This window comes from Rhinoderma darwinii, chromosome 8, assembly GCF_050947455.1.
Source record: "Rhinoderma darwinii isolate aRhiDar2 chromosome 8, aRhiDar2.hap1, whole genome shotgun sequence".
In the NCBI taxonomy this organism is placed as follows: domain Eukaryota; kingdom Metazoa; phylum Chordata; class Amphibia; order Anura; family Rhinodermatidae; genus Rhinoderma; species Rhinoderma darwinii.
Window position 1 is genome coordinate 2,385,757 of NC_134694.1, and position 25,800 is coordinate 2,411,556.

The 25,800-nt window shown below is 48.8% G+C and overlaps 1 protein-coding gene and 1 long non-coding RNA gene across 14 annotated transcripts in view; one reads left to right on the top strand and one right to left on the bottom strand.

Annotated features, from left to right (window-relative positions):
- The window catches only part of LOC142659011 (uncharacterized), a 508,111-nt gene that overhangs the window by 373,276 nt on the left and 109,035 nt on the right, over positions 1–25,800 (top strand). The window lies entirely within an intron of this gene.
- OLFM1 (olfactomedin 1) overlaps positions 1–25,800 on the bottom strand; it is a 75,516-nt gene that overhangs the window by 17,314 nt on the left and 32,402 nt on the right. For all 3 annotated transcript variants that reach the window (XM_075834660.1, XM_075834661.1, XM_075834658.1), the window contains exon 4: positions 21,409–21,628. In XM_075834660.1, the coding sequence (XP_075690775.1) occupies positions 21,409–21,628 (220 nt within the window). The remainder of the gene's footprint in view (positions 1–21,408; positions 21,629–25,800) is intronic.

Sequence of the window (25,800 nt, forward strand, 5' to 3'; positions counted from 1 at the left end):
GCTGGACTGGTGATTGGAGCTGGGCTGGTGAATGGAGCTGGACTGGTGAATGGAGCTGGACTGGTGATTGGAGCTGGGCTGGTGAATGGAGCTGGGCTGGTGATTGGAGCTGGACTGGTGATTGGAGCTGGACTGGTGATTGGAGCTGGGCTGGTGAATGGAGCTGGACTGGTGAATGGAGCTGGGCTGGTGAATGGAGCTGGGCTGGTGAATGGAGCTGAGCTGGTGAATGGAGCTGGACTGGTGAATGGAGCTTGGCTGGTGAATGGAGCTGAGCTGGTGAATGGAGCTGGGCTGGTGAATGGAGCTGGGCTGGTGAATGGAGCTGGGCTGGTGAATGGAGCTGGGCTGGTGAATGGAGCTGGGCTGGTGAATGGAGCTGGGCTGGTGGACTGGTGAATGGAGCTGGACTGGTGAATGGAGCTGGACTGGTGAATGGAGCTGGACTGGTGAATGGAGCTGGACTGGTGAATGGAGCTGGACTGGTGAATGGAGCTGGACTGGTGAATGGAGCTGGACTGGTGGACTGGTGAATGGAGCTGGACTTGTGAATGGAGCTGGACTGGTGGACTGGTGAATGGAGCTGGACTGGTGAATGGAGCTGGACTGGTGAATGGAGCTGGACTGGTGGACTGGTGAATGGAGCTGGACTGGTGAATGGAGCTGGACTGGTGGACTGGTGAATGGAGTAGGACTGGTGGACTGGTGAATGGAGCTGGACTGGTGGACTGGTGAATGGAGCTGGACTGGTGAATGGAGCTGGACTGGTGGACTGGTGAATGGAGCTGGACTGGTGGACTGGTGAATGGAGCTGGACTGGTGGACTGGTGAATGGAGCTGGACTGGTGAATGGAGCTGGACTGGTGAATGGAGCTGGACTGGTGAATGGAGCTGGACTGGTGAATGGAGCTGGACTGGTGGACTGGTGAATGGAGCTGGACTGGTGAATGGAGCTGGACTGGTGGACTGGTGAATGGAGCTGGACTGGTGAATGGCGCTGTACTGGTGGACTGTCTTACCTGTTGTAATTCATCATCTCAGAACAAGATGTTTTATTTAGTCAGGATCGAGAACATTGCGTTAATTTTTCTTTCTCTTTGAGAGCTATGCCCAGGGAGGGAGTCAAACCTTCTCATTTTCTCATTCATAGTAATACAAATCCGATAATGTGCGTGGAAATTGATTATATCCTTTAGTGCAGAAGGTAAATGATACATGCTGAAAGTAATCTGGATGTAGGACTACCGCCAATGGAAACAAACGATAAAGCCCTTCCCCCCAACCCCACCCAAAGAAAAGGCCATGTGTTCTATGTGGCCTGTTTTTTTTCATGGGAATATGACTATGACAAGGTCTGGTGATTACACTGCAAATTCACAACTGAAAATCATCCTACATTACCAATCTAGATACAAACTACAAGAAAGAATAGGTATATTTATAGTTTACTTCATTTACTTTACTTACCTTGTACTGATCCTGATTTACATCGCCTTTTATTCTCCACTCACATTCAGAGCTGCCTCAAACTCTGCTGTCTGACAATAGGATTCTGTCAACACTGTGCTGACAGACACACCCCTGACAGATTTTGCTGCACCATCATAGTCTTATACTTTACACAGTGGGAAATGATGTGAGATTACATTAAAGTTCATCTTGTAAATACTGCCTTCCCCTCAATACACTGCTATAGACGCTGGACTAGAAGGCACCAACAGTGCAATTTGCGAATTGTGACTGCAGCTCTCAATGTGACTGGAGTAAAAGACATGATGGAACTCACGACATAGCATTTGTAAAGTTATTCAGTATTATAAATATGGAGATTATATCTAGATGCAAGTACTAAAATGAGGCTGATAATTGATCCTATAGTGGATAGAGATATATGTCCTGCTGCCGGATCGGACCAGTATAATGTTCAGTGATGATGAGCGTTCTGGCTGCCCACAATCATCTTATTATAATGGGTCCTGAGATATAAATCAAGCGGCTGTTTTTCCTCCTCTCCCGATCTATATACCATATGGTATCTCTGCTGTGATGGTTACTCACTCCTCACAACACGACTGTACAACAGATTGTGCGTGCCTGAGTGTGTGGTGTTCTCCTAGTCTGTTTCAGGAGGGACCACGCACAATAGGAACTGCTACATGTATCTGTATAATTGCTATGTATCTAAGGATCTATTCACACTTGCATTCATGTTGGGATTTTTCACAAAAATGTGGCAAAACTGAAGTAATATCGCATTACAAAACGTAATATGGATCGCAACGTGTGAATATAAACCTCACATATAGATAATGCGACCAGCAAGATGATTCGGAGCAATAACCTCAAGAGGAGAAAGTTCACCTTAGAGCCGTATTCCTTATGGCTATCCGGCGCTATTACTTGTGATGTCAGTGATTCGGGCAGCGGAAATAAATGATGGAACTTCTGATAATGCAATTGGCTAAATCATGCTGCCCTTCGCCACCCATGTGGGCATGGGGCCAACTGCTTGCAGCTGCCGCGCTGTATGTTGTCACCCTTAGGAAACACCTGGCATGTTAGAGATGTATTATTGTCTTGTATCAAGTAAATTAATTCACGGGCTCGTTATTCAAGATTAATCCTAGTGAAAAATCTCAGTGTGAACGCAGCCGATGATGGAAAATCGTAGATGTCAGGAGATCGGCCCGTAAAATGATAAAACCTTTATGGCCAGCTCTTTACCAGGGACAGTGATCCTCTGGTCTTCAGCCCACATGAAACCATATGGTGATATAAATGCAGATCAGTAGATCAACAGGAGGTCCAGGTGTTGCAGCCGGAATATGGAGGTAAATATCTGCCCATGTTATAACTAAATGCATTTTAATATGCAAATCATCTTCTTCCTGGAAAACTCATCAGTATTATGAAGCCAAAATCATGAGTGGATGCGCGAGGTATAAATCTTTACATTATGTTTCTCCTCTGTTTAGGATACAGTCCTGGATTTGACTTCAAAATACTGATGCAAAATAGAAACCAAATCTGCAGTTTGTGAATAAGGCCTTATAGTCATGAATTCAGCGCTTAAAGGCTATGAACACCTTTGAAGATTTTTTTAATTTTTTTTACTGAAACATTGTATTATAAGGTTTAATGCAACTTTGTTATTGTTTTTTTTATTAAAAACATCTTTTACTTTCTCAGATACAGTTTCTATCTATCCTGTAAACATAGAAGCTGTAACGTGCGCTGAAACCCAAATCCATCAGGTCAGCGGGACTGACGGCTTCGGTGACAGTGGGTCCTGCATGTCTCTGACTTTATAACTTAGTTGTGATCGATAACAGGTGGATCTGACACGCAGGACCCGCTGACCTGATGGATTTGGGTTTCAGCGCAAGATACAGCGTCTATGTATACAGGATACATACAGTTAGGTCCAGAATTATTTGGACAGTGACACAGTCTTCATGATTTGGGTTTTGCTGCCACCACATTGGATTTGAATTTAAACAACTGAATAGCAATTGAAGTTTAGACATTCAGGTTTAATTCAAGGGGTTGAACAAAAATATCCTGTAAAACGTATAGGAATTGCCGCCATTTTTCTGCACAGCCGCCTCATTTCAGGGGCTCAAAAGTAATTGGACAAATGAACATTACTATAAATAAAATGTTTTTTAATACTCTGTAGAGAATCCTGTGCAGCAATGACGGCCTGAAGTCTGGAACCCATGGACATCACCACACGCCGGGTTTCCTCCTTTGTGACGCTTTGCCCGGCCGTTACTGCCGCGTCTTCACTTGTTGCTTGTTTGTGGCTCTTTCTGCCTTAAGTTTTGTCTTATTAAGTGAAATGCTCGATCGGGGTGAGATCTGGTGACTCGGCCATTGCAGAATATTCCACTTCTTTGACTTATAAACTCCTGGGTTGCTCTCGCAGGATGTTTTGGGTCATTGTCATCTCTACTGGGAAGCGACGTCCAATCAACCTTGCTGCATGTGGTTGAATCTGAGCAGAAAGTAAATCCCTGAACACTTCAGAACTCATCCGGCTGCTTCTGTCTTCAGTCAAATCATTAATGCGCCTTTGGCAGCCATGCATGCCCATGCCATCACACTGCCTCCACCATGCCATCACACTGCCTCCACCATGCCATCACACTGCCTCCACCATGCCATCCCAGTGCCTCCACCATGCCATTCCACTGCCACTACTATGCCATCACACTGCCTCCACCATGCCATCACACTGCCTCCACCATGCCATCACACTGCCTCCACCATGCCATCACACTGCCCCCACCATGCCATCACACTGCCTCCACCATGCCATCCCACTGCCCCCACCATGTTTTTACAGATGATGTTGGATCATGAGCCGTTGCGAGCCTTCTCCATACTTTCTTCCTCCCAACATTCTGGTCCAGGTTGATCTTAGTTTCGTGCTGCTCCAGAACTGGGCAGCTTCTTTACATGTTATTTGGCAAAGTCTAATCTGGCCTTTCTATTTTTGAGGCTGATTAATGGTTTGCACCTTGTGGTGATCCCCCTCTGTATTTGCTCTCATGAAGTCTTCTCTTTATGGTAGACTAAGGCCCCATGCACACGAATGTGCTTTTGCGGCCGCAATTCACCCGAAAATCCACAGGAGAATTGCGGCCCCATTCATTCCTATAGGCCCATGCACACGACTGTGGTTTCCATGGTCCGTGCATGGCCCAGGATCCTGGACCGCATAAAGAACGGACATGTCTTATTATGGCCGTGTTCTGCGGTCCAGGCTCATAGGAAATAATGCACGCGGCCATGTGCACTGCCCGCGATTTGCAGGTGGCTCGCAGGTGTCCCGAAAATCACGGCCGTGCACATGGCTACGGTCGTGTGCATGAGGCCTTAGATACTGATCCTCCTACTTCCAGGAGAGTGTTCTTCACTTGGGTAGGATTCTGCGATCATCCACCACTGTTGGCTTCCGTGGACGTCTAGGCCTTTTAGAGTTCACGAGATCACCAGAGCGCTCTTTTTTTTTTTTATTCAAGAATGTGCCAAACTGTTGATTTGGTCGCTCCTGACATTTGTGCTTCTCTCTGATGGATTTCTTAATTTTTTTCAGGCTAACAATGGTCGGTCTCACTTGCATTGAGAGCTCCTTTGACCTCATGTTGTGGGTTCACAGCAACAGCTTCCAAATGTAATTGTCACACCTGGAATCAACTCCAGACCTTTTACCTGCTTAATTGATGATGAAAAAATGAGGGAATAGCCCATGCAGCCCATTAAATAGCTTTTGAGATAATTGTCCAAATACCTTTGGTCCCTTAAAAAAGTGGCAGCTCCATATTAAAGAGAACCTTTCACCCCCACCACACATGTGCAGCATGTAATGGGGAGGGCTGCACAAACTCTGGTGCACTTTAAAAAAAAAATTCTACCTCCCTCCGTTATTTAGATATCGGTGCCGTTATATTTTGTGACCGATATTTAAATAACCCCCTGAACAGTCAAGGGGGCGTGTAACTATGGCTGGGACACTGTCCAATCAGATATGGACAGTTTTACATCAAAAAAGAGGAGAGAAAGAGAGTGTGCAAGCCCGCGCGCCCGCTCTCTCACTCTTCATCTTTGAAGATCAGTCTTCTGCCGAACTGGCAAGGGTGCGTGTCTCTGCTACGGACAGTGGGGCTCCCCAGCTCTTTTAACACTGTCCGTAGCAGTGACACGCCCCCCTTGCCAGTTCGGCAGACAAAGTACAAAACTGATCTCTCACAAGAGCTGAAGAGATGAGAGCGCGCATGCGCGCTCTCCTCTCCACAGCTCTTTACACTGTCCGTAGCAGTGACACAAGAGTGAGAGAGAGCGTTCGCGCGCGCACACTCTCGCCTCGCTTTTGCTGTAACACTGTCCATATCTGATTGGACAGTGTCACAGACATAATAACACACCACCTTGACAGTACACGCCCCGTTGACTGTTCAGGGGGTTATTTAAATATTGGGCGCCAAATATAACGGCACCGATATCTAAAGAACGGAGGAAAAGAAATGTAAAGTGCCCCAGAGTTTGTGCAGCCCTCCCCATTACACGCTGCACTCAGCTGCACATGTATGGGGAGGTGAAAAATTAGGACGTGAATACCCTCAAATTAAAGCTGAGAGGCTGCACTCTAAACCCAGATTATATAACTGGATATTCAATATGTTTTAGTAAACAGCTAAAATGCCAAAATTTGTGTCACTGTCCAAATAATTCTGGACCTAACTGTATAAGCCGTATCTGAAAAAGTAAAAGATATTTTAAATAAAAACCAATTACAAAGTTGCATTAAACACTATAATATATTGTTTCAAGAAAAAAAACAAAAAAAGCCTTCAAAGGTGTACGTAGCCTTCCTCCAATCAACATGTGTGCAGCCTATTAATATGTCCGGGAGTTCTGACATCACTGCCTAATTAATATGCATAAGGCCTGAATCATGCTCATGGGCTGCTGCTTCCTGAGGAATTAATAGACCGTACATGCATAGAAATATTCATTCATTTTTGAAAATGTCTTTTTTCACAGTGACAGGGCACTGAAGATTTCACTAGAACATTCCTTTTATGTGTCTCATAACAAATAGCAACTATATAAGAGAATGAGCTATTCTAATAATATACTCCCATGCTATAATGGAACTAGTGCTGGTTGTAAATGTCTTCCCAATGTTACACAGTAGCATATATTGCGAATGGAAAAATACCAGAATCCAGCTACTTAATGTGTCTGCAAATTTACTTTAGGCTCCAAATAATTATTTTTTTATGTTCCTATTGCCATGATCATAAATAGTGCAAATGTAAATCAGCAGAACATGTAATATGTTATTAGGGGACGGTGTCGTCTCCTCACCTTCCAGCAGCCTGTACCCCTCTCCTGCCTGCAGCCTCTCTGTAATATATGTTATTAGAGGACAGTGTCGCCCTCTCACCTTCCAGCAGCCTGTACCCCCTCTCCTGCCTGCAGCCTCTGTAATATATGTTATTAGAGGACAGTGTCACCTCCTCACCTTCCAGCAGCCTGTACCTCCTCTCCTGCCTGCAGCCTCTCTGTAATATATGTTATTAGAGGACAGTGTCACCACCTCACCTTCCAGCAGCCTGTACCCCCTCTCCTGCCTGCAGCCTCTCTGTAATATATGTTATTAGAGGACAGTGTCACCTCCTCACCTTCCAGCAGCCTGTACCCCTCTCCTGCCTGCAGCCTCTGTAATATATGTTATTAGAGGACAGTGTCCCCTCCTCACCTTCCAGCAGCCTGTACCCCCTCTCCTGCCTGCAGCCTCTGTAATATATGTTATTAGAGGACAGTGTCACCCCCTCACCTTCCAGCAGCCTGTACCCCCTCTCCTGCCTGCAGCCTCTGTAATATATGTTATTAGAGGACAGTGTCACCTCCTCACCTTCCAGCAGCCTGTACCCCCTCTCCTGCCTGCAGCCTCTGTAATATATGTTATTAGAGGACAGTGTCACCTTCCAGCAGCCTGTACCCCCTCTCCTGCCTGCAGCCTCTGTAATATATGTTATTAGAGGACAGTGTCACCTCCTCACCTTCCAGCAGTCTGTACCCCTCTCCTGCCTGCAGCCTCTGTAATATATGTTATTAGAGGACAGTGTCACCTCCTCACCTTCCAGCAGCCTGTACCCCCTCTCCTGCCTGCAGCCTCTCTGTAATATATGTTATTAGAGGACAGTGTCGCCCTCTCACCTTCCAGCAGCCTGTACCCCCTCTCCTGCCTGCAGCCTCTGTAATATATGTTATTAGAGGACAGTGTCACCTCCTCACCTTCCAGCAGCCTGTACCTCCTCTCCTGCCTGCAGCCTCTCTGTAATATATGTTATTAGAGGACAGTGTCACCACCTCACCTTCCAGCAGCCTGTACCCCCTCTCCTGCCTGCAGCCTCTCTGTAATATATGTTATTAGAGGACAGTGTCACCTCCTCACCTTCCAGCAGCCTGTACCCCTCTCCTGCCTGCAGCCTCTGTAATATATGTTATTAGAGGACAGTGTCCCCTCCTCACCTTCCAGCAGCCTGTACCCCCTCTCCTGCCTGCAGCCTCTGTAATATATGTTATTAGAGGACAGTGTCACCCCCTCACCTTCCAGCAGCCTGTACCCCCTCTCCTGCCTGCAGCCTCTGTAATATATGTTATTAGAGGACAGTGTCACCTCCTCACCTTCCAGCAGCCTGTACCCCCTCTCCTGCCTGCAGCCTCTGTAATATATGTTATTAGAGGACAGTGTCACCTTCCAGCAGCCTGTACCCCCTCTCCTGCCTGCAGCCTCTGTAATATATGTTATTAGAGGACAGTGTCACCTCCTCACCTTCCAGCAGTCTGTACCCCTCTCCTGCCTGCAGCCCCTCTGTAATATATGTTATTAGAGGACAGTGTCACCCCCTCACCTTCCAGCAGCCTGTACCCCCTCTCCTGCCTGCAGCCTCTCTGTAATATATGTTATTAGAGGACAGTGTCACCTCCTCACCTTCCAGCAGCCTGTACCCCCTCTCCTGCCTGCAGCCTCTGTAATATATGTTATTAGAGGACAGTGTCACCTCCTCACCTTCCAGCAGCCTGTACCCCCTCTCCTGCCTGCAGCCTCTGTAATATATGTTATTAGAGGACAGTGTCATCTCCTCACCTTCCAGCAGCCTGTACCCCCTCTCCTGCCTGCAACCTCTCTGTAATATATGTTATTAGAGGACAGTGTCGTCTCCTCACCTTCCAGCAGTCTGTACCCCCTCTCCTGCCTGCAGCTTCTGTAATATATGTTATTAGAGGACAGTGTCACCTCCTCACCTTCCAGCAGCCTGTACCCCCTCTCCTGCCTGCAGCCTCTCTGTAATATGTTATTAGGGGACTGTGTCGTCTCCTCACCTTCCAGCAGCCAGTACCTCCTCTCCTGCCTGCAGCCTCTCTGTAATATATGTTATTAGAGGACAGTGTCGTCTCCTCACCTTCCAGCAGCCTGTACCCCCTCTCCTGCCTGCAGCCTCTCTGTAATATATGTTATTAGAGGACAGTGTCACCTCCTCACCTCCCAGCAGCCTGTACCCCTCTCCTGCCTGCAGCCTCTGTAATATATGTTATTAGAGGACAGAGTCACCTCCTCACCTTCCAGCAGCCTGTACCCCCTCTCCTGCCTGCAGCCTCTGTAATATATGTTATTAGAGGACAGTGTCACCTCCTCACCTTCCAGCAGCCTGTACCCCCTCTCCTGCCTGCAGCCTCTTTAATATATGTTATTAGAGGACAGTGTCACCTCCTCACCTTCCAGCAGCCTGTACCCCTCTCCTGCCTGCAGCCTCTGTAATATATGTTATTAGAGGACAGTGTGACCTCCTCACCTTCCAGCAGCCTGTACCCCCTCTCCTGCCTGCAGCCTCTCTGTAATATATGTTATTAGAGGACAGTGTCACCTCCTCACCTTCCAGCAGCCTGTACCCCTCTCCTGCCTGCAGCCTCTGTAATATATGTTATTAGAGGACAGTGTCACCTCCTCACCTTCCAGCAGCCTGTACCCCCTCTCCTGCCTGCAGTCTCTGTAATATATGTTATTAGAGGACAGTGTCACCTCCTCACCTCCCAGCAGCCTGTACCCCCTCTCCTGCCTGCAGCCTCTGTAATATATGTTATTAGAGGACAGTGTCACCTCCTCACCTTCCAGCAGCCTGTACCCCCTCTCCTGCCTGCAGCCTCTGTAATATATGTTATTAGAGGACAGTGTCACCCCCTCACCCTCCAGCAGCCTGTACCCCCTCTCCTGCCTGCAGCCTCTGTAATATATGTTATTAGAGGACAGTGTCACCTCCTCACCTTCCAGCAGCCTGTACCCCCTCTCCTGCCTGCAGCCTCTCTGTAATATATGTTATTAGAGGACAGTGTCATCTCCTCACCTTCCAGCAGCCTGTACCCCCTCTCCTGCCTGCAGCCTCTGTAATATATGTTATTAGAGGACAGTGTCACCCCCTCACCTTCCAGCAGCCTGTACCCCTCTCCTGCCTGCAGCCTCTCTGTAATATATGTTATTAGAGGACAGTGTCACCTCCTCACATTCCAGCAGCCTGTACCCCTCTCCTGCCTGCAGCCTCTCTGTAATATATGTTATTAGAGGACAGTGTCCCCTCCTCACCTTCCAGCAGCCTGTACCCCCTCTCCTGCCTTCAGCCTCTGTAATATATGTTATTAGAGGACAGTGTCACCTCCTCACCTTCCAGCAGCCTGTACCCCCTCTCCTGCCTGCAGCCTCTCTGTAATATATGTTATTAGAGGACAGTGTCATCTCCTCACCTTCCAGCAGCCTGTACCCCCTCTCCTGCCTGCAGCCTCTCTGTAATATATGTTATTAGAGGACAGTGTCACCTCCTCACCTTCCAGCAGCCTGTACCCCCTCTCCTGCCTGCAGCCTCTCTGTAATATATGTTATTAGAGGACAGTGTCATCTCCTCACCTCCCAGCAGCCTGTACCCCCTCTCCTGCCTGCAGCCTCTGTAATATATGTTATTAGAGGACAGTGTCTCCTCCTCACCTTCCAGCAGCCTGTACCCCTCTCCTGCCTGCAGCCTCTGTAATATATGTTATTAGAGGACAGTGTAATCTCCTCACCTTCCAGCAGCCTGTACCCCCTCTCCTGCCGGCAGCCTCTCTGTAATATGTTATTAGAGGACAGTGTCATCTCCTCCCCTTCCAGCAGCCTGTACCCCCTCTCCTGCCTGCAGCCTCTCTGTAATATATGTTATTAGAGGACAGTGTCACCTCCTCACCTTCCAGCAGCCTGTACCCCTCTCCTGCCTGCAGCCTCTCTGTAATATATGTTATTAGAGGACATTGTCATCTCCTCACCTTCCAGCAGCCTGTACTCCCTCTCCTGCCTGCAGCCTCTCTGTAATATATGTTATTAGAGGACCGTGTCACCTCCTCACCATCCAGCAGCCTGTACCCCCTCTCCTGCCTGCAGCCTCTGCAATATATGTTATTAGAGGACCGTGTCACCTCCTCACCATCCAGCAGCCTGTACCCCCTCTCCTGCCTGCAGCCTCTCTGTAATATATGTTATTAGAGGACAGTGTCACCTCCTCACCTTCCAGCAGCCTGTACCCCTCTCCTGCCTGCAGCCTCTGTAATATATGTTATTAGAGGACAGTGTCACCCCCTCACCTTCCAGCAGCCTGTACTCCCTCTCCTGCCTGCAGCCTCTGTAATATATGTTATTAGAGGACAGTGTCACCTCCTCACCTTCCAGCAGCCTGTACCCCTCTCCTGCCTGCAGCCTCTCTGTAATATATGTTATTAGAGGACAGTGTCACCTCCTCACCTTCCAGCAGCCTGTACCCCTCTCCTGCCTGCAGCCTCTCTGTAATATATGTTATTAGAGGACATTGTCATCTCCTCACCTTCCAGCAGCCTGTACCCCTCTCCTGCCTGCAGCCTCTCTGTAATATATGTTATTAGAGGACAGTGTCCCCTCCTTACCTTCCAGCAGCCTGTACCCCCTCTCCTGCCTTCAGCCTCTGTAATATATGTTATTAGAGGACAGTGTCACCTCCTCACCTTCCAGCAGCCTGTACCCCCTCTCCTGCCTGCAGCCTCTCTGTAATATATGTTATTAGAGGACAGTGTCATCTCCTCACCTTCCAGCAGCCTGTACCCCCTCTCCTGCCTGCAGCCTCTCTGTAATATATGTTATTAGAGGACAGTGTCACCTCCTCACCTTCCAGCAGCCTGTACCCCCTCTCCTGCCTGCAGCCTCTCTGTAATATATGTTATTAGAGGACAGTGTCATCTCCTCACCTCCCAGCAGCCTGTACCCCCTCTCCTGCCTGCAGCCTCTGTAATATATGTTATTAGAGGACAGTGTCACCTCCTCACCTCCCAGCAGCCTGTACCCCCTCTCCTGCCTGCAGCCTCTGTAATATATGTTATTAGAGGACAGTGTAATCTCCTCACCTTCCAGCAGCCTGTACCCCCTCTCCTGCCGGCAGCCTCTCTCTAATATGTTATTAGAGGACAGTGTCACCTCCTCACCTTCCAGCAGCCTGTACCCCTCTCCTGCCTGCAGCCTCTGTAATATATGTTATTAGAGGACAGTGTCACCTCCTCACCTTCCAGCAGCCTGTACCCCTCTCCTGCCTGCAGCCTCTCTGTAATATATGTTATTAGAGGACATTGTCATCTCCTCACCTTCCAGCAGCCTGTACCCCTCTCCTGCCTGCAGCCTCTCTGTAATATATGTTATTAGAGGACAGTGTCACCTCCTCACCTTCCAGCAGCCTGTACCCCTCTCCTGCCTGCAGCCTCTGTAATATATGTTATTAGAGGACAGTGTCACCCCCTCACCTTCCAGCAGCCTGTACCCCCTCTCCTGCCTGCAGCCTCTCTGTAATATATGTTATTAGAGGACAGTGTCACCTCCTCACCTTCCAGCAGCCTGTACCCCTCTCCTGCCTGCAGCCTCTCTGTAATATATGTTATTAGAGGACAGTGTCACCCCCTCACCTTCCAGCAGCCTGTACCCCTCTCCTGCCTGCAGCCTCTGTAATATATGTTATTAGAGGACAGTGTCACCTCCTCACCTTCCAGCAGCCTGTACCCCCTCTCCTGCCTGCAGCCTCTGTAATATATGTTATTAGAGGACAGTGTCACCTCCTCACCTCCCAGCAGCCTGTACCCCCTCTCCTGCCTGCAGCCTCTGTAATATATGTTATTAGAGGACAGTGTCACCTCCTCACCTTCCAGCAGTCTGTACTCCCTCTCCTGCCTGCAGCCTCTGTAATATATGTTATTAGAGGACAGTGTCACCTCCTCACCTTCCAGCAGCCTGTACCCCCTCTCCTGCCTGCAGCCTCTGTAATATATGTTATTAGAGGACAGTGTCACCTCCTCACCTTCCAGCAGCCTGTACCCCTCTCCTGCCTGCAGCCTCTGTAATATATGTTATTAGAGGACAGTGTCACCTCCTCACCTTCCAGCAGCCTGTACCCCCTCTCCTGCCTGCAGCCCCTCTGTAATATATGTTATTAGAGGACAGTGTCACCTCCTCACCTTCCAGCAGTCTGTACCCCCTCTCCTGCCTGCAGCCTCTGTAATATATGTTATTAGAGGACAGTGTCACCTCCTCACCTTCCAGCAGCCTGTACCCCCTCTCCTGCCTGCAGCCTCTCTGTAATATATGTTATTAGAGGACAGTGTCACCTCCTCACCTTCCAGCAGCCTGTACCCCCTCTCCTGCCTGCAGCCTCTGTAATATATGTTATTAGAGGACAGTGTCACCTCCTCACCTTCCAGCAGCCTGTACCCCCTCTCCTGCCTGCAGCCTCTGTAATATATGTTATTAGAGGATAGTGTCACCTCCTCACCTTCCAGCAGCCTGTACCCCTCTCCTGTCTGCAGCCTCTGTAATATATGTTATTAGAGGACAATGTCATCTCCTCACCTTCCAGCAGTCTGTACCCCCTCTCCTGCCTGCAGCCTCTCTGTAATATATGTTATTAGAGGACAGTGTCACCTCCTCACCTTCCAGCAGCCTGTACCCCCTCTCCTGCCTGCAGCCTCTCTGTAATATATGTTATTAGAGGACAGTGTCATCTCCTCACCTTCCAGCAGCCTGTACCCCTCTCCTGCCTGCAGCCTCTGTAATATATGTTATTAGAGGACAGTGTCACCTCCTCACCTTCCAGCAGCCTGTACCCCCTCTCCTGCCTGCAGCCTCTGTAATATATGTTATTAGAGGACAGTGTCACCTCCTCACCTTCCAGCAGCCTGTACCCCCCTCTCCTGCCTGCAGCCTCTGTAATATATGTTATTAGAGGACAGTGTCACCTCCTCACCTTCCAGCAGTCTGTACCCCCTCTCCTGCCTGCAGCCTCTGTAATATATGTTATTAGAGGACAGTGTCACCTCCTCACCTTCCAGCAGCCTGTACCCCCTCTCCTGCCGGCAGCCTCTCTGTAATATGTTATTAGAGGACAGTGTCATCTCCTCCCCTTCCAGCAGCCTGTACCCCCTCTCCTGCCTGCAGCCTCTCTGTAATATATGTTATTAGAGGACAGTGTCACCTCCTCACCTTCCAGCAGCCTGTACCCCTCTCCTGCCTGCAGCCTCTCTGTAATATATGTTATTAGAGGACATTGTCATCTCCTCACCTTCCAGCAGCCTGTACTCCCTCTCCTGCCTGCAGCCTCTCTGTAATATATGTTATTAGAGGACCGTGTCACCTCCTCACCATCCAGCAGCCTGTACCCCCTCTCCTGCCTGCAGCCTCTGCAATATATGTTATTAGAGGACCGTGTCACCTCCTCACCATCCAGCAGCCTGTACCCCCTCTCCTGCCTGCAGCCTCTCTGTAATATATGTTATTAGAGGACAGTGTCACCTCCTCACCTTCCAGCAGCCTGTACCCCTCTCCTGCCTGCAGCCTCTGTAATATATGTTATTAGAGGACAGTGTCACCCCCTCACCTTCCAGCAGCCTGTACTCCCTCTCCTGCCTGCAGCCTCTGTAATATATGTTATTAGAGGACAGTGTCACCTCCTCACCTTCCAGCAGCCTGTACCCCTCTCCTGCCTGCAGCCTCTCTGTAATATATGTTATTAGAGGACAGTGTCACCTCCTCACCTTCCAGCAGCCTGTACCCCTCTCCTGCCTGCAGCCTCTCTGTAATATATGTTATTAGAGGACATTGTCATCTCCTCACCTTCCAGCAGCCTGTACCCCTCTCCTGCCTGCAGCCTCTCTGTAATATATGTTATTAGAGGACAGTGTCCCCTCCTTACCTTCCAGCAGCCTGTACCCCCTCTCCTGCCTTCAGCCTCTGTAATATATGTTATTAGAGGACAGTGTCACCTCCTCACCTTCCAGCAGCCTGTACCCCCTCTCCTGCCTGCAGCCTCTCTGTAATATATGTTATTAGAGGACAGTGTCATCTCCTCACCTTCCAGCAGCCTGTACCCCCTCTCCTGCCTGCAGCCTCTCTGTAATATATGTTATTGGAGGACAGTGTCACCTCCTCACCTTCCAGCAGCCTGTACCCCCTCTCCTGCCTGCAGCCTCTCTGTAATATATGTTATTAGAGGACAGTGTCATCTCCTCACCTCCCAGCAGCCTGTACCCCCTCTCCTGCCTGCAGCCTCTGTAATATATGTTATTAGAGGACAGTGTCACCTCCTCACCTCCCAGCAGCCTGTACCCCCTCTCCTGCCTGCAGCCTCTGTAATATATGTTATTAGAGGACAGTGTAATCTCCTCACCTTCCAGCAGCCTGTACCCCCTCTCCTGCCGGCAGCCTCTCTCTAATATGTTATTAGAGGACAGTGTCATCTCCTCCCCTTCCAGCAGCCTGTACCCCCTCTCCTGCCTGCAGCCTCTCTGTAATATATGTTATTAGAGGACAGTGTCACCTCCTCACCTTCCAGCAGCCTGTACCCCCTCTCCTGCCTGCAGCCTCTGTAATATATGTTATTAGAGGACAGTGTCATCTCCTCACCTTCCAGCAGCCTGTACCCCTCTCCTGCCTGCAGCCTCTCTGTAATATATGTTATTAGAGGACAGTGTCACCTCCTCACCTTCCAGCAGCCTGTACCCCCTCTCCTGCCTGCAGCCTCTGTAATATATGTTATTAGAGGACAGTGTCTCCTCCTCACCTTCCAGCAGCCTGTACCCCCTCTCCTGCCTGCAGCCTCTCTGTAATATATGTTATTAGAGGACAGTGTCATCTCCTCACCTTCCAGCAGCCTGTACCCCCTCTCCTGCCTGCAGCCTCTGTAATATATGTTATTAGAGGACAGTGTCACCTCCTCACCTTCCAGCAGCCTGTACCCCTCTCCTGCCTGCAGCCTCTGTAATATATGTTATTAGAGGACAGTGTCACCTCCTCACCTTCCAGCAGCCTGTACCCCTCTCCTGCCTGCAGCCTCTCTGTAATATATGTTATTAGAGGACATTGTCATCTCCTCACCTTCCAGCAGCCTGTACCCCTCTCCTGCCTGCAGCCTCTCTGTAATATATGTTATTAGAGGACAGTGTCACCTCCTCACCTTCCAGCAGCCTGTACCCCTCTCCTGCCTGCAGCCTCTGTAATATATGTTATTAGAGGACAGTGTCACCCCCTCACCTTCCAGCAGCCTGTACCCCCTCTCCTGCCTGCAGCCTCTCTGTAATATATGTTATTAGAGGACAGTGTCACCTCCTCACCTTCCAGCAGCCTGTACCCCTCTCCTGCCTGCAGCCTCTCTGTAATATATGTTATTAGAGGACAGTGTCACCCCCTCACCTTCCAGCAGCCTGTACCCCTCTCCTGCCTGCAGCCTCTGTAATATATGTTATTAGAGGACAGTGTCACCTCCTCACCTTCCAGCAGCCTGTACCCCCTCTCCTGCCTGCAGCCTCTGTAATATATGTTATTAGAGGACAGTGTCACCTCCTCACCTCCCAGCAGCCTGTACCCCCTCTCCTGCCTGCAGCCTCTGTAATATATGTTATTAGAGGACAGTGTCACCTCCTCACCTTCCAGCAGTCTGTACCCCCTCTCCTGCCTGCAGCCTCTGTAATATATGTTATTAGAGGACAGTGTCACCTCCTCACCTTCCAGCAGCCTGTACCCCCTCTCCTGCCTGCAGCCTCTCTGTAATATATGTTATTAGAGGACAGTGTCACCTCCTCACCTTCCAGCAGCCTGTACCCCCTCTCCTGCCTGCAGCCTCTGTAATATATGTTATTAGAGGACAGTGTCACCTCCTCACCTTCCAGCAGCCTGTACCCCCTCTCCTGCCTGCAGCCTCTGTAATATATGTTATTAGAGGATAGTGTCACCTCCTCACCTTCCAGCAGCCTGTACCCCTCTCCTGTCTGCAGCCTCTGTAATATATGTTATTAGAGGACAGTGTCACCTCCTCACCTTCCAGCAGCCTGTACCCCTCTCCTGCCTGCAGCCTCTGTAATATATGTTATTAGAGGACAGTGTCACCTCCTCACCTTCCAGCAGCCTGTACCCCTCTCCTGCCTGCAGCCTCTGTAATATGTTATTAGAGGACAGTGTCACCTCCTCACCTTCCATCAGCCTGTACCCCCTCTCCTGCCTGCAGCCTCTCTGTAATATATGTTATTAGAGGACAGTGTCACCTCCTCACCTTCCAGCAGCCTGTACCCCCTCTCCTGCCTGCAGCCTCTCTGTAATATATGTTATTAGAGGACAGTGTCATCTCCTCACCTTCCAGCAGCCTGTACCCCTCTCCTGCCTGCAGCCTCTGTAATATATGTTATTAGAGGACAGTGTCACCTCCTCACCTTCCAGCAGCCTGTACCCCCTCTCCTGCCTGCAGCCTCTGTAATATATGTTATTAGAGGACAGTGTCACCTCCTCACCTTCCAGCAGCCTGTACCCCCCTCTCCTGCCTGCAGCCTCTGTAATATATGTTATTAGAGGACAGTGTCACCTCCTCACCTTCCAGCAGTCTGTACCCCCTCTCCTGCCTGCAGCCTCTGTAATATATGTTATTAGAGGACAGTGTCACCTCCTCACCTCCCAGCAGCCTGTACCCCCTCTCCTGCCTGCAGCCTCTCTGTAATATATGTTATTAGAGGACAGTGTCACCTCCTCACCTTCCAGCAGCCTGTACCCCCTCTCCTGCCTGCAGCCTCTGTAATATATGTTATTAGAGGACAGTGTCACCTCCTCACCTTCCAGCAGCCTGTACCCCTCTCCTGCCTGCAGCCTCTCTGTAATATATGTTATTAGAGGACAGTGTCACCTCCTCACCTTCCAGCAGCCTGTACCTCCTCTCCTGCCTGCAGCCTCTGTAATATATGTTATTAGAGGACAGTGTCACCTCCTCACCTTCCAGCAGCCTGTACCCCTCTCCTGCCTGCAGCCTCTGTAATATATGTTATTAGAGGACAGTGTCACCTCCTCACCTTCCAGCAGCCTGTACCCCCTCTCCTGCCTGCAGCCTCTGTAATATATGTTATTAGAGGACAGTGTCACCTTCCATCAGCCTGTACCCCCTCTCCTGCCTGCAGCCTCTGTAATATATGTTATTAGAGGACAGTGTCACCTCCTCACCTTCCAGCAGCCTGTACCCCCTCTCCTGCCTGCAGCCTCTGTAATATATGTTATTAGAGGACAGTGTCACCCCCTCACCTTCCAGCAGCCTGTACCCCCTCTCCTGCCTGCAGCCTCTCTGTAATATATGTTATTAGAGGACAGTGTCACCTCCTCACCTTCCAGCAGCCTGTACCCCCTCTCCTGCCTGCAGCCTCTGTAATATATGTTATTAGAGGACAGTGTCACCCCCTCACCTTCCAGCAGCCTGTACCCCCTCTCCTGCCTGCAGCCTCTCTGTAATATATGTTATTAGAGGACAGTGTCATCTCCTCACCTTCCAGCAGCCTGTACCCCTCTCCTGGCTGCAGCCTCTGTAATATATGTTATTAGAGGACAGTGTCACCTCCTCACCTTCCAGCAGCCTGTACCCCCTCTCCTGCCTGCAGCCTCTGTAATATATGTTATTAGAGGACAGTGTCACCTCCTCACCTTCCAGCAGCCTGTACCCCCTCTCCTGCCTGCAGCCTCTGTAATATATGTTATTAGAGGACAGTGTCACCTCCTCACCTTCCAGCAGCCTGTACCCCCCTCTCCTGCCTGCAGCCTCTGTAATATATGTTATTAGAGGACAGTGTCACCTCCTCACCTTCCAGCAGTCTGTACCCCCTCTCCTGCCTGCAGCCTCTGTAATATATGTTATTAGAGGACAGTGTCACCTCCTCACCTCCCAGCAGCCTGTACCCCCTCTCCTGCCTGCAGCCTCTCTGTAATATATGTTATTAGAGGACAGTGTCACCTCCTCACCTTCCAGCAGCCTGTACCCCCTCTCCTGCCTGCAGCCTCTGTAATATATGTTATTAGAGGACAGTGTCACCTCCTCACCTTCCAGCAGCCTGTACCTCCTCTCCTGCCTGCAGCCTCTGTAATATATGTTATTAGAGGACAGTGTCACCTCCTCACCTTCCAGCAGCCTGTACCCCTCTCCTGCCTGCAGCCTCTGTAATATATGTTATTAGAGGACAGTGTCACCTCTCACCTTCCAGCAGCCTGTACCCCCTCTCCTGCCTGCAGCCTCTCTGTAATATATGTTATTAGAGGACAGTGTCACCTCCTCACCTTCCAGCAGCCTGTACCTCCTCTCCTGCCTGCAGCCTCTGTAATATATGTTATTAGAGGACAGTGTCACCTCCTCACCTTCCAGCAGCCTGTACCCCCTCTCCTGCCTGCAGCCTCTGTAATATATGTTATTAGAGGACAGTGTCACCTCCTCACCTTCCAGCAGCCTGTACCCCTCTCCTGCCTGCAGCCTCTGTAATATATGTTATTAGAGGACAGTGTCACCTCCTCACCTTCTAGCAGTCTGTACCCCCTCTCCTGCCTGCAGCCTCTGTAATATATGTTATTAGAGGACAGTGTCACCCCCTCACCTTCCAGCAGCCTGTACCCCCTCTCCTGCCTGCAGCCTCTGTAATATATGTTATTAGAGGACAGTGTCACCCCCTCACCTCCCAGCAGCCTGTACCCCCTCTCCTGCCTGCAGCCTCTGTAATATATGTTATTAGAGGACAGTGTCACCTTCCAGCAGCCTGTACCCCCTCTCCTGCCTGCAGCCTCTGTAATATATGTTATTAGAGGACAGTGTCACCTCCTCACCTTCCAGCAGCCTGTACCCCCTCTCCTGCCTGCAGCCTCTGTAATATATGTTATTAGAGGACAGTGTCACCTCCTCACCTTCCAGCAGCCTGTACCTCCTCTCCTGCCTGCAGCCTCTCTGTAATATATGTTATTAGAGGACAGTGTCACCTCCTCACCTTCCAGCAGCCTGTACCCCCTCTCCTGCCTGCAGCCTCTGTAATATATGTTATTAGAGGACAGTGTCACCTCCTCACCTTCCAGCAGCCTGTACCCCTCTCCTGCCTGCAGCCTCTGTAATATATGTTATTAGAAGACAGTGTCATCTCCTCACCTTCCAGCAGCCTGTACCCCCTCTCCTGCCTGCAGCCTCTGTAATATATGTTATTAGAGGACAGTGTCACCTCCTCACCTTCCAGCAGCCTGTACCCCCTCTCCTGCCTGCAGCCTCTGTAATATATGTTATTAGAGGACAGTGTCACCTCCTCACCTTCCAGCAGCCTGTACCCCCTCTCCTGCCTGCAGCCTCTGTAATATATGTTATTAGAGGACAGTGTCACCTCCTCACCTTCCAGCAGCCTGTACCCCCTCTCCTGCCTGCAGCCTCTGTAATATATGTTATTAGAGGACAGTGTCACCCCCTCACCTTCCAGCAGCCTGTACCCCCTCTCCCAGCATTTTCCTTTGAATTGGGGTCCTTTCTAGTAGGTAGTCTTACCACACCCTCCATAATGAGTAACCTCTGGATAGCGTCTGTGTGATAAGTCTTCTGACCATGACCTTGTCTATCAGAGGCGTCTGGACTGTGTAATGTGACTGACCTCACAACAAAACATTGTATCATTGCAATCAGATTAAGCGATCGTCTTCAGAAAAATAACAAAAAAACAACCTTATCCCGGCTCTATCCACATATTTGAGAATGTATCTGCTGATTTGGTGTTTGCTCTTCTCAATTTTTTCCAGTTCAGTTTTGGCAGCGCTGTGGTTTTGGATGAAGGTGACCTGCGTGAGTGGTCACAGCGGTGTCAGCAAGAACTGCCATTGAATCATCATTAAATGAACTGCACTGGAAAACATTGTCAAACCACAAGAAAGGTCAACACTTTCATAACGTTCATAATGCCGCCTGTGTCAGCGTGAGTGATTTTATATGACCCGTCCCGGTGACAGAAGCCATATAATGGATTTTAAATAATATTTAGACTAGTTACGTGATGGGTACGAGGCACCGTGGCCACATATTGTATTGGAGTAAAATTCATCTCACAAACTGGAGCTTCCACAGCGGGTTAGATGGACTGGAACGTAAGAACACATCACATTTTATAAGCCAATAATCGATTTTCCCAGTTCAGAAAAAATAATTGTGATGTAGATGAGCTGAGTTTGTCATTTGGCACAGTGTTTCATCTGAGATGTTCTACTGTACTGCGAATAAACTTTAGCAGTCCTTATTGGCCTTAATGACAAACCCAGCTCTGCTTCATCTGCACATTGACATTGTATCAAATTAGCATCCCACTAAAAGTGTTTAACCCATAATCTTAGTGTTTTGCTAACTAAACTTCACATATATGATAAAGGTCAACAGAAAGCAAATAACCCAATGCTGTTCTGTGACTGAGCCTCGGGGAGCTGCCCGCTCGCTACGGTTATGGGTGTTTGGAGATGGAGGTAGCAGGCTGTTGCCACCGTGACAGGTCTGAGCCTACCTAATTTTTGCATGCATGCACGAAGCCTTTCTTCAAGATTTGACACTCTGCTCTGCAGTTCCTCGTAGTCATAGGCGCCAATCTCCTCCTGAAGCTCGTTTAGAACTGACGTCAGATTCTGGACCTCCTCCTTAAACTGCAATACCAATTTGGCATCGGCTTTGTACTCTTCCAACACTGGTATCAGAGGCCTAAGTTCCTCCATTTTCGCTTTTATTGCCTGCAAGGTTAAAATAAGCTGGTTCAGTGCTCTGCATGCAAAACTTGGCAACACCCTGCCCTGCCCTTGTGCCTATCCTGCCCCTATACTATCCCTGCCCCTCCCTGCCTACATGGGTCAGTGTGCAAATACCCCTCAGACAAGATAATGGTGCCATGAGAGTTCTGTCAAATACCAGATTAAAAAATCTTCAATACAACTTATTTGGGAAAGGCCTTTATTAGTCATTTTTTTTTCCAAATGCAACATCTTATGGTTACATGCTTCTTTGTTTTTTTGTTTTTTTTTTAAAACACATACACAAAGATTTTTTTTCATTTAAAAAAAAAAAAAAGGTAGAACACATTGACAAGGGTTAAAAATTCTTCATGAAATGCAGCTACATTCGCATGCAAAGGAAGATTCAACGTGTTCAACGTTCCTTAGTGAAATAGCTCTAATTGGGAGAATAAAGATTACAAAAATAAGAGAAAAGAAAAAAAAGAGGCAAAAAAAAAAAAAGAGAAATTTCTGATTGGTGCCCAAACTGCTGTGTGTCTCTTTCATGGTAACATAGGAGTTAACTGCCTCTTCAGTCACTGCATGTTAAGTTAGCCCTGTAATCAAGAAAATGAAATACTGGTGAAGAGTCTGAGCACTAATCTCCAATCATCAACAAGTTTCCTTCCAGTGCCGGATGTCACCCGTAGCGGCCGCGATCAGTCCAAAAACCGCGCCTCCATGTGGTTACACCACAAATCAGCGCGGTTTTACAATGGGTGGTTAATGGCCGTGCGGTTTTGTGGTAACCTGTAAAGCCGCACGGCCATTAACAATCGATTTGAAATCCGCGCTGATTTGCAGCGAGTCGCCACTGCTTTTTTTTGCCACGTCGTGGCTGCTACGTGTCAACTCTCCCTAAGTGAGGCTCCTGAACACATGATGTAGATAGGGGGCGCTATGGTACAGCTAGTTACTGTGTATCATTCTCTGTTTTTTTCTTGGGGCCCTTTTCATGCTCTGTGTTACCTTCCATATATTTGGAATCTCAGCAGAGAAGGAAGCATTTGAGAAAAATCAATTCCCTTCTTTCTACTGCCGGGATGGGTTCTGCTACTTGTAAAAAAATAAATACAGTAGGAAACACCAGGGTAGCACTACGTCTAATCCAACAAGCTCTACTGCAGATCACGGGGCAGGAGGCACATGTGGGTCTGACCTTGAAATTGTCTCTGCGTTTTAGAGCAACCCCCCCCCCCTTGTTATGCTCTAAATATATACAAAAACTCTTAGTAATAATTATTCATGGTCTCTCATCTGTTCTATATAAAACGTAGCACATAAATCAGTGTCATGGTAAGAACATCATCTATTAAATCATTTTCTAACTACTTCACTCATGTTCTAATGTTTTATACCTCCAATCACTTCCAAATTTGTATTCACTATTTTTTTGAGGTTGCCGCTTGGATTCTGTCATCACCGTGCTGTCAGACACACCCCGAGCAGTTTCGCTGGGGTGTTATAATTGGCTTTCATTCTGGTGAGGCAGATTTTTGTACTGCTCTACAGAACATGTTGTAAAGACTACATCTCCCACAGTGCTCTCTACTTACAATAAACGTCAGAAACCAGCGGAATGGGGAATGCAGCTCTGGATGTGACTGGAGTAGAACACATTTTACAGCTTAGGATCCAGTACATGATAAATATTTGGAAAGTGATGATCAGAGTGACGCTACAATTCAGGACCGAGCAATGTGTTGACTTCAGTCTGGATAGTAGCACCGAGCTATTCCCTACATGAAGGTGCGGGACTCCGAGATAATGAAATTCTGCGCCTCTTCCTGATGATGAATGATGGAGCTGAGCATTTCAAAAGAACTGCACAGATGAGTGTCCCATTTACATGTGTGTCTACCTCAATATCTGTATCAAAGACCTAAACACTAGGCAGCCAACAATTCTGCAGGCATCTTAGGCCCCTTGGGCACGGCCGTCCGCGGACAGTCACCCGGATTTGCTCCGATTATAAAGTATGGGAGCACGGTCCGTAAAATAAAAAAATAGGACATATCCTATTTTTTTGCGGGTCATATCAATGGCCCGGACACCTTCCGGAAGTGGGAAATAGAAATTAATAGGTCCGTAGTTTGATCTGCAATTACGGTACATAATTATGGATTAAAATTACGGCTGTGTGCCTGGGGCCTTACCCAGTGATTCTAATATGATGCATCGTATAGAGGTATAAGAGAGCACCGCCATTTAGAAGTACATGACGTAGTTTCGGGGGACCGGGTAGTTTATTATTGACTACTTTGGGTAGGAATCAGAAGTAGGTCAAGATCCCCTGAGGCCTCTAGTTCTATGTTTGGCAATGCCTTATATTGAGATATATATATATGGCTTCTACCAGTCTGTATTTGGAATAACATGGAGTCCTACAGATCTCGGAAGAGGAGCTGGACAGATGTAAAGCACTGGGGTCACCTGCTTATCCAGACGTACAGTGCAGGAATCTGGGCGCATTACATGACCAAAACGCGTTCCCCGTCTGTGGATAGTGTCATGGAGTGGCTGATGTACGATGCCCCTCTAATACCAGCCGTCTTCTCCAGGCTCCGCTGCTCTCCCAGTGGGAGCAATTAAACAGGAGGAAGTGACAGTGACGTCCTCCCTGAATCTTTCAGACTTGACCCTGGTCGGCTAAACTTTATCAGTTTCCTCCTGTTCCATTATTATTCCGGCTGCTATTCTTAGCTGCAGATGTTGTAATTGGTATCAGCCGTGGACGCTCCACCAGCTGAGCCACGATGCCCCCTCTTTCTAATCTGAAGAGAAGCGTCAACTCTGGAGCAACATTTCACATATTCTAAGGAAATTGCTTGTATAGTTTTTCCATTATTAAATGTTCTAATCCAAAGGGGGAGAGCAATGACTGATCTGTGGGGTGGATGCCCTAGATTTGCTGCAAACTACAGTAAAGTGCAACTTTAATGGACACCCAGAGGGGACGGCAGTAGATTCCACTAACGGGATGACCTCCGATAACAACATTATACTGTGGAATTACTGGTTTAACCATTTCCTAATAAGAGACACCCCCTGTCTTGTAGGGCCCAGCTGGATTGGCACTGTGCTGGGCAGTAGTGAATCTGTGCCATTCCCAATCTATGACTGTAGTATCAATTAGATTATTCTATTAGGTGGAGAACCCCTTTAAGCTTGAAGCACTGTGAGATTTGCAAGTCTTTACTAGTTCTTAGACTGAAGAACAGGTACAGACTCTATAACCACCAGAGAAAATCCGTGCTACTTATAGTAAATGCATGAAATTGAAAATTATAGGGTAAGTGCGAGGCCTGGCAGGTGGATGGGTTTAGAGGGTAGCAGATAGGTGGGCATTAAGGCAGGTAGGTAGGTTTAGGGGCTTGCGGTTGGGTGGGTGTGTAGAGGCTGGGCAGTGGGTGTCTATAGAGGCTGGCAGGTGGGTGGGTATAAAGTCTTGCAGGAAGTTGGACATGGAGTCGGCCAGGTAGGCGGGCATAGAGGCCGACAGATAGGAGGTCATAGAGACTGGCGGATAGGGGATATAGAGTCTGACAGGTAGACGTGGCTGTAGAAGCTGGTGGATAAGTGGGTATAAAGGCTGGCAGGTAGGTGTGCATAGAGGCTGGCAGGTGTGCATAGAGGCTGGAGGAGAGGTGGGTTTAGAAGCTGGGCAATGAGCTTAGTGGATAGGTGGGCATAAAGGCTGGCAGAAAGGTGGGTATAGAGGCTGGCGGGTAGGTGTCTTAGTGACAGGTGGAAATAGAGGCGGACAGGTAGGTGGCTAAAAAGGATGTCAGGTAGGTAGGTATAGAGGCTGGCAGGTAGGTGGGTATAGAGGCTGGCAGGTAGGTGGGTATAGAGGCTGGCAGGTAGGTGGGTATTATCGCTGGCGGGTAGGTGAGTATAGAGGCTGGCAGATAGGTGGGTATAGAGGCTGGCGGATAGGTGGGTATAGAGGCTGGCAGGTAGGTGGGTATAGAGGCTGGCAGGTAGGTGGGTATAGAGGCTGGCAGGTAGGTGGGTATAGAGGCTGGCAGGTAGGTGGGTATAGAGGCTGGCGGATAGGTGGGTAAAGAGGCTGGCAAGTAGGTGGGTATAGAGGCTGGCACGTAGGTGGGAATAGAGTCCTGCAGTCTAGT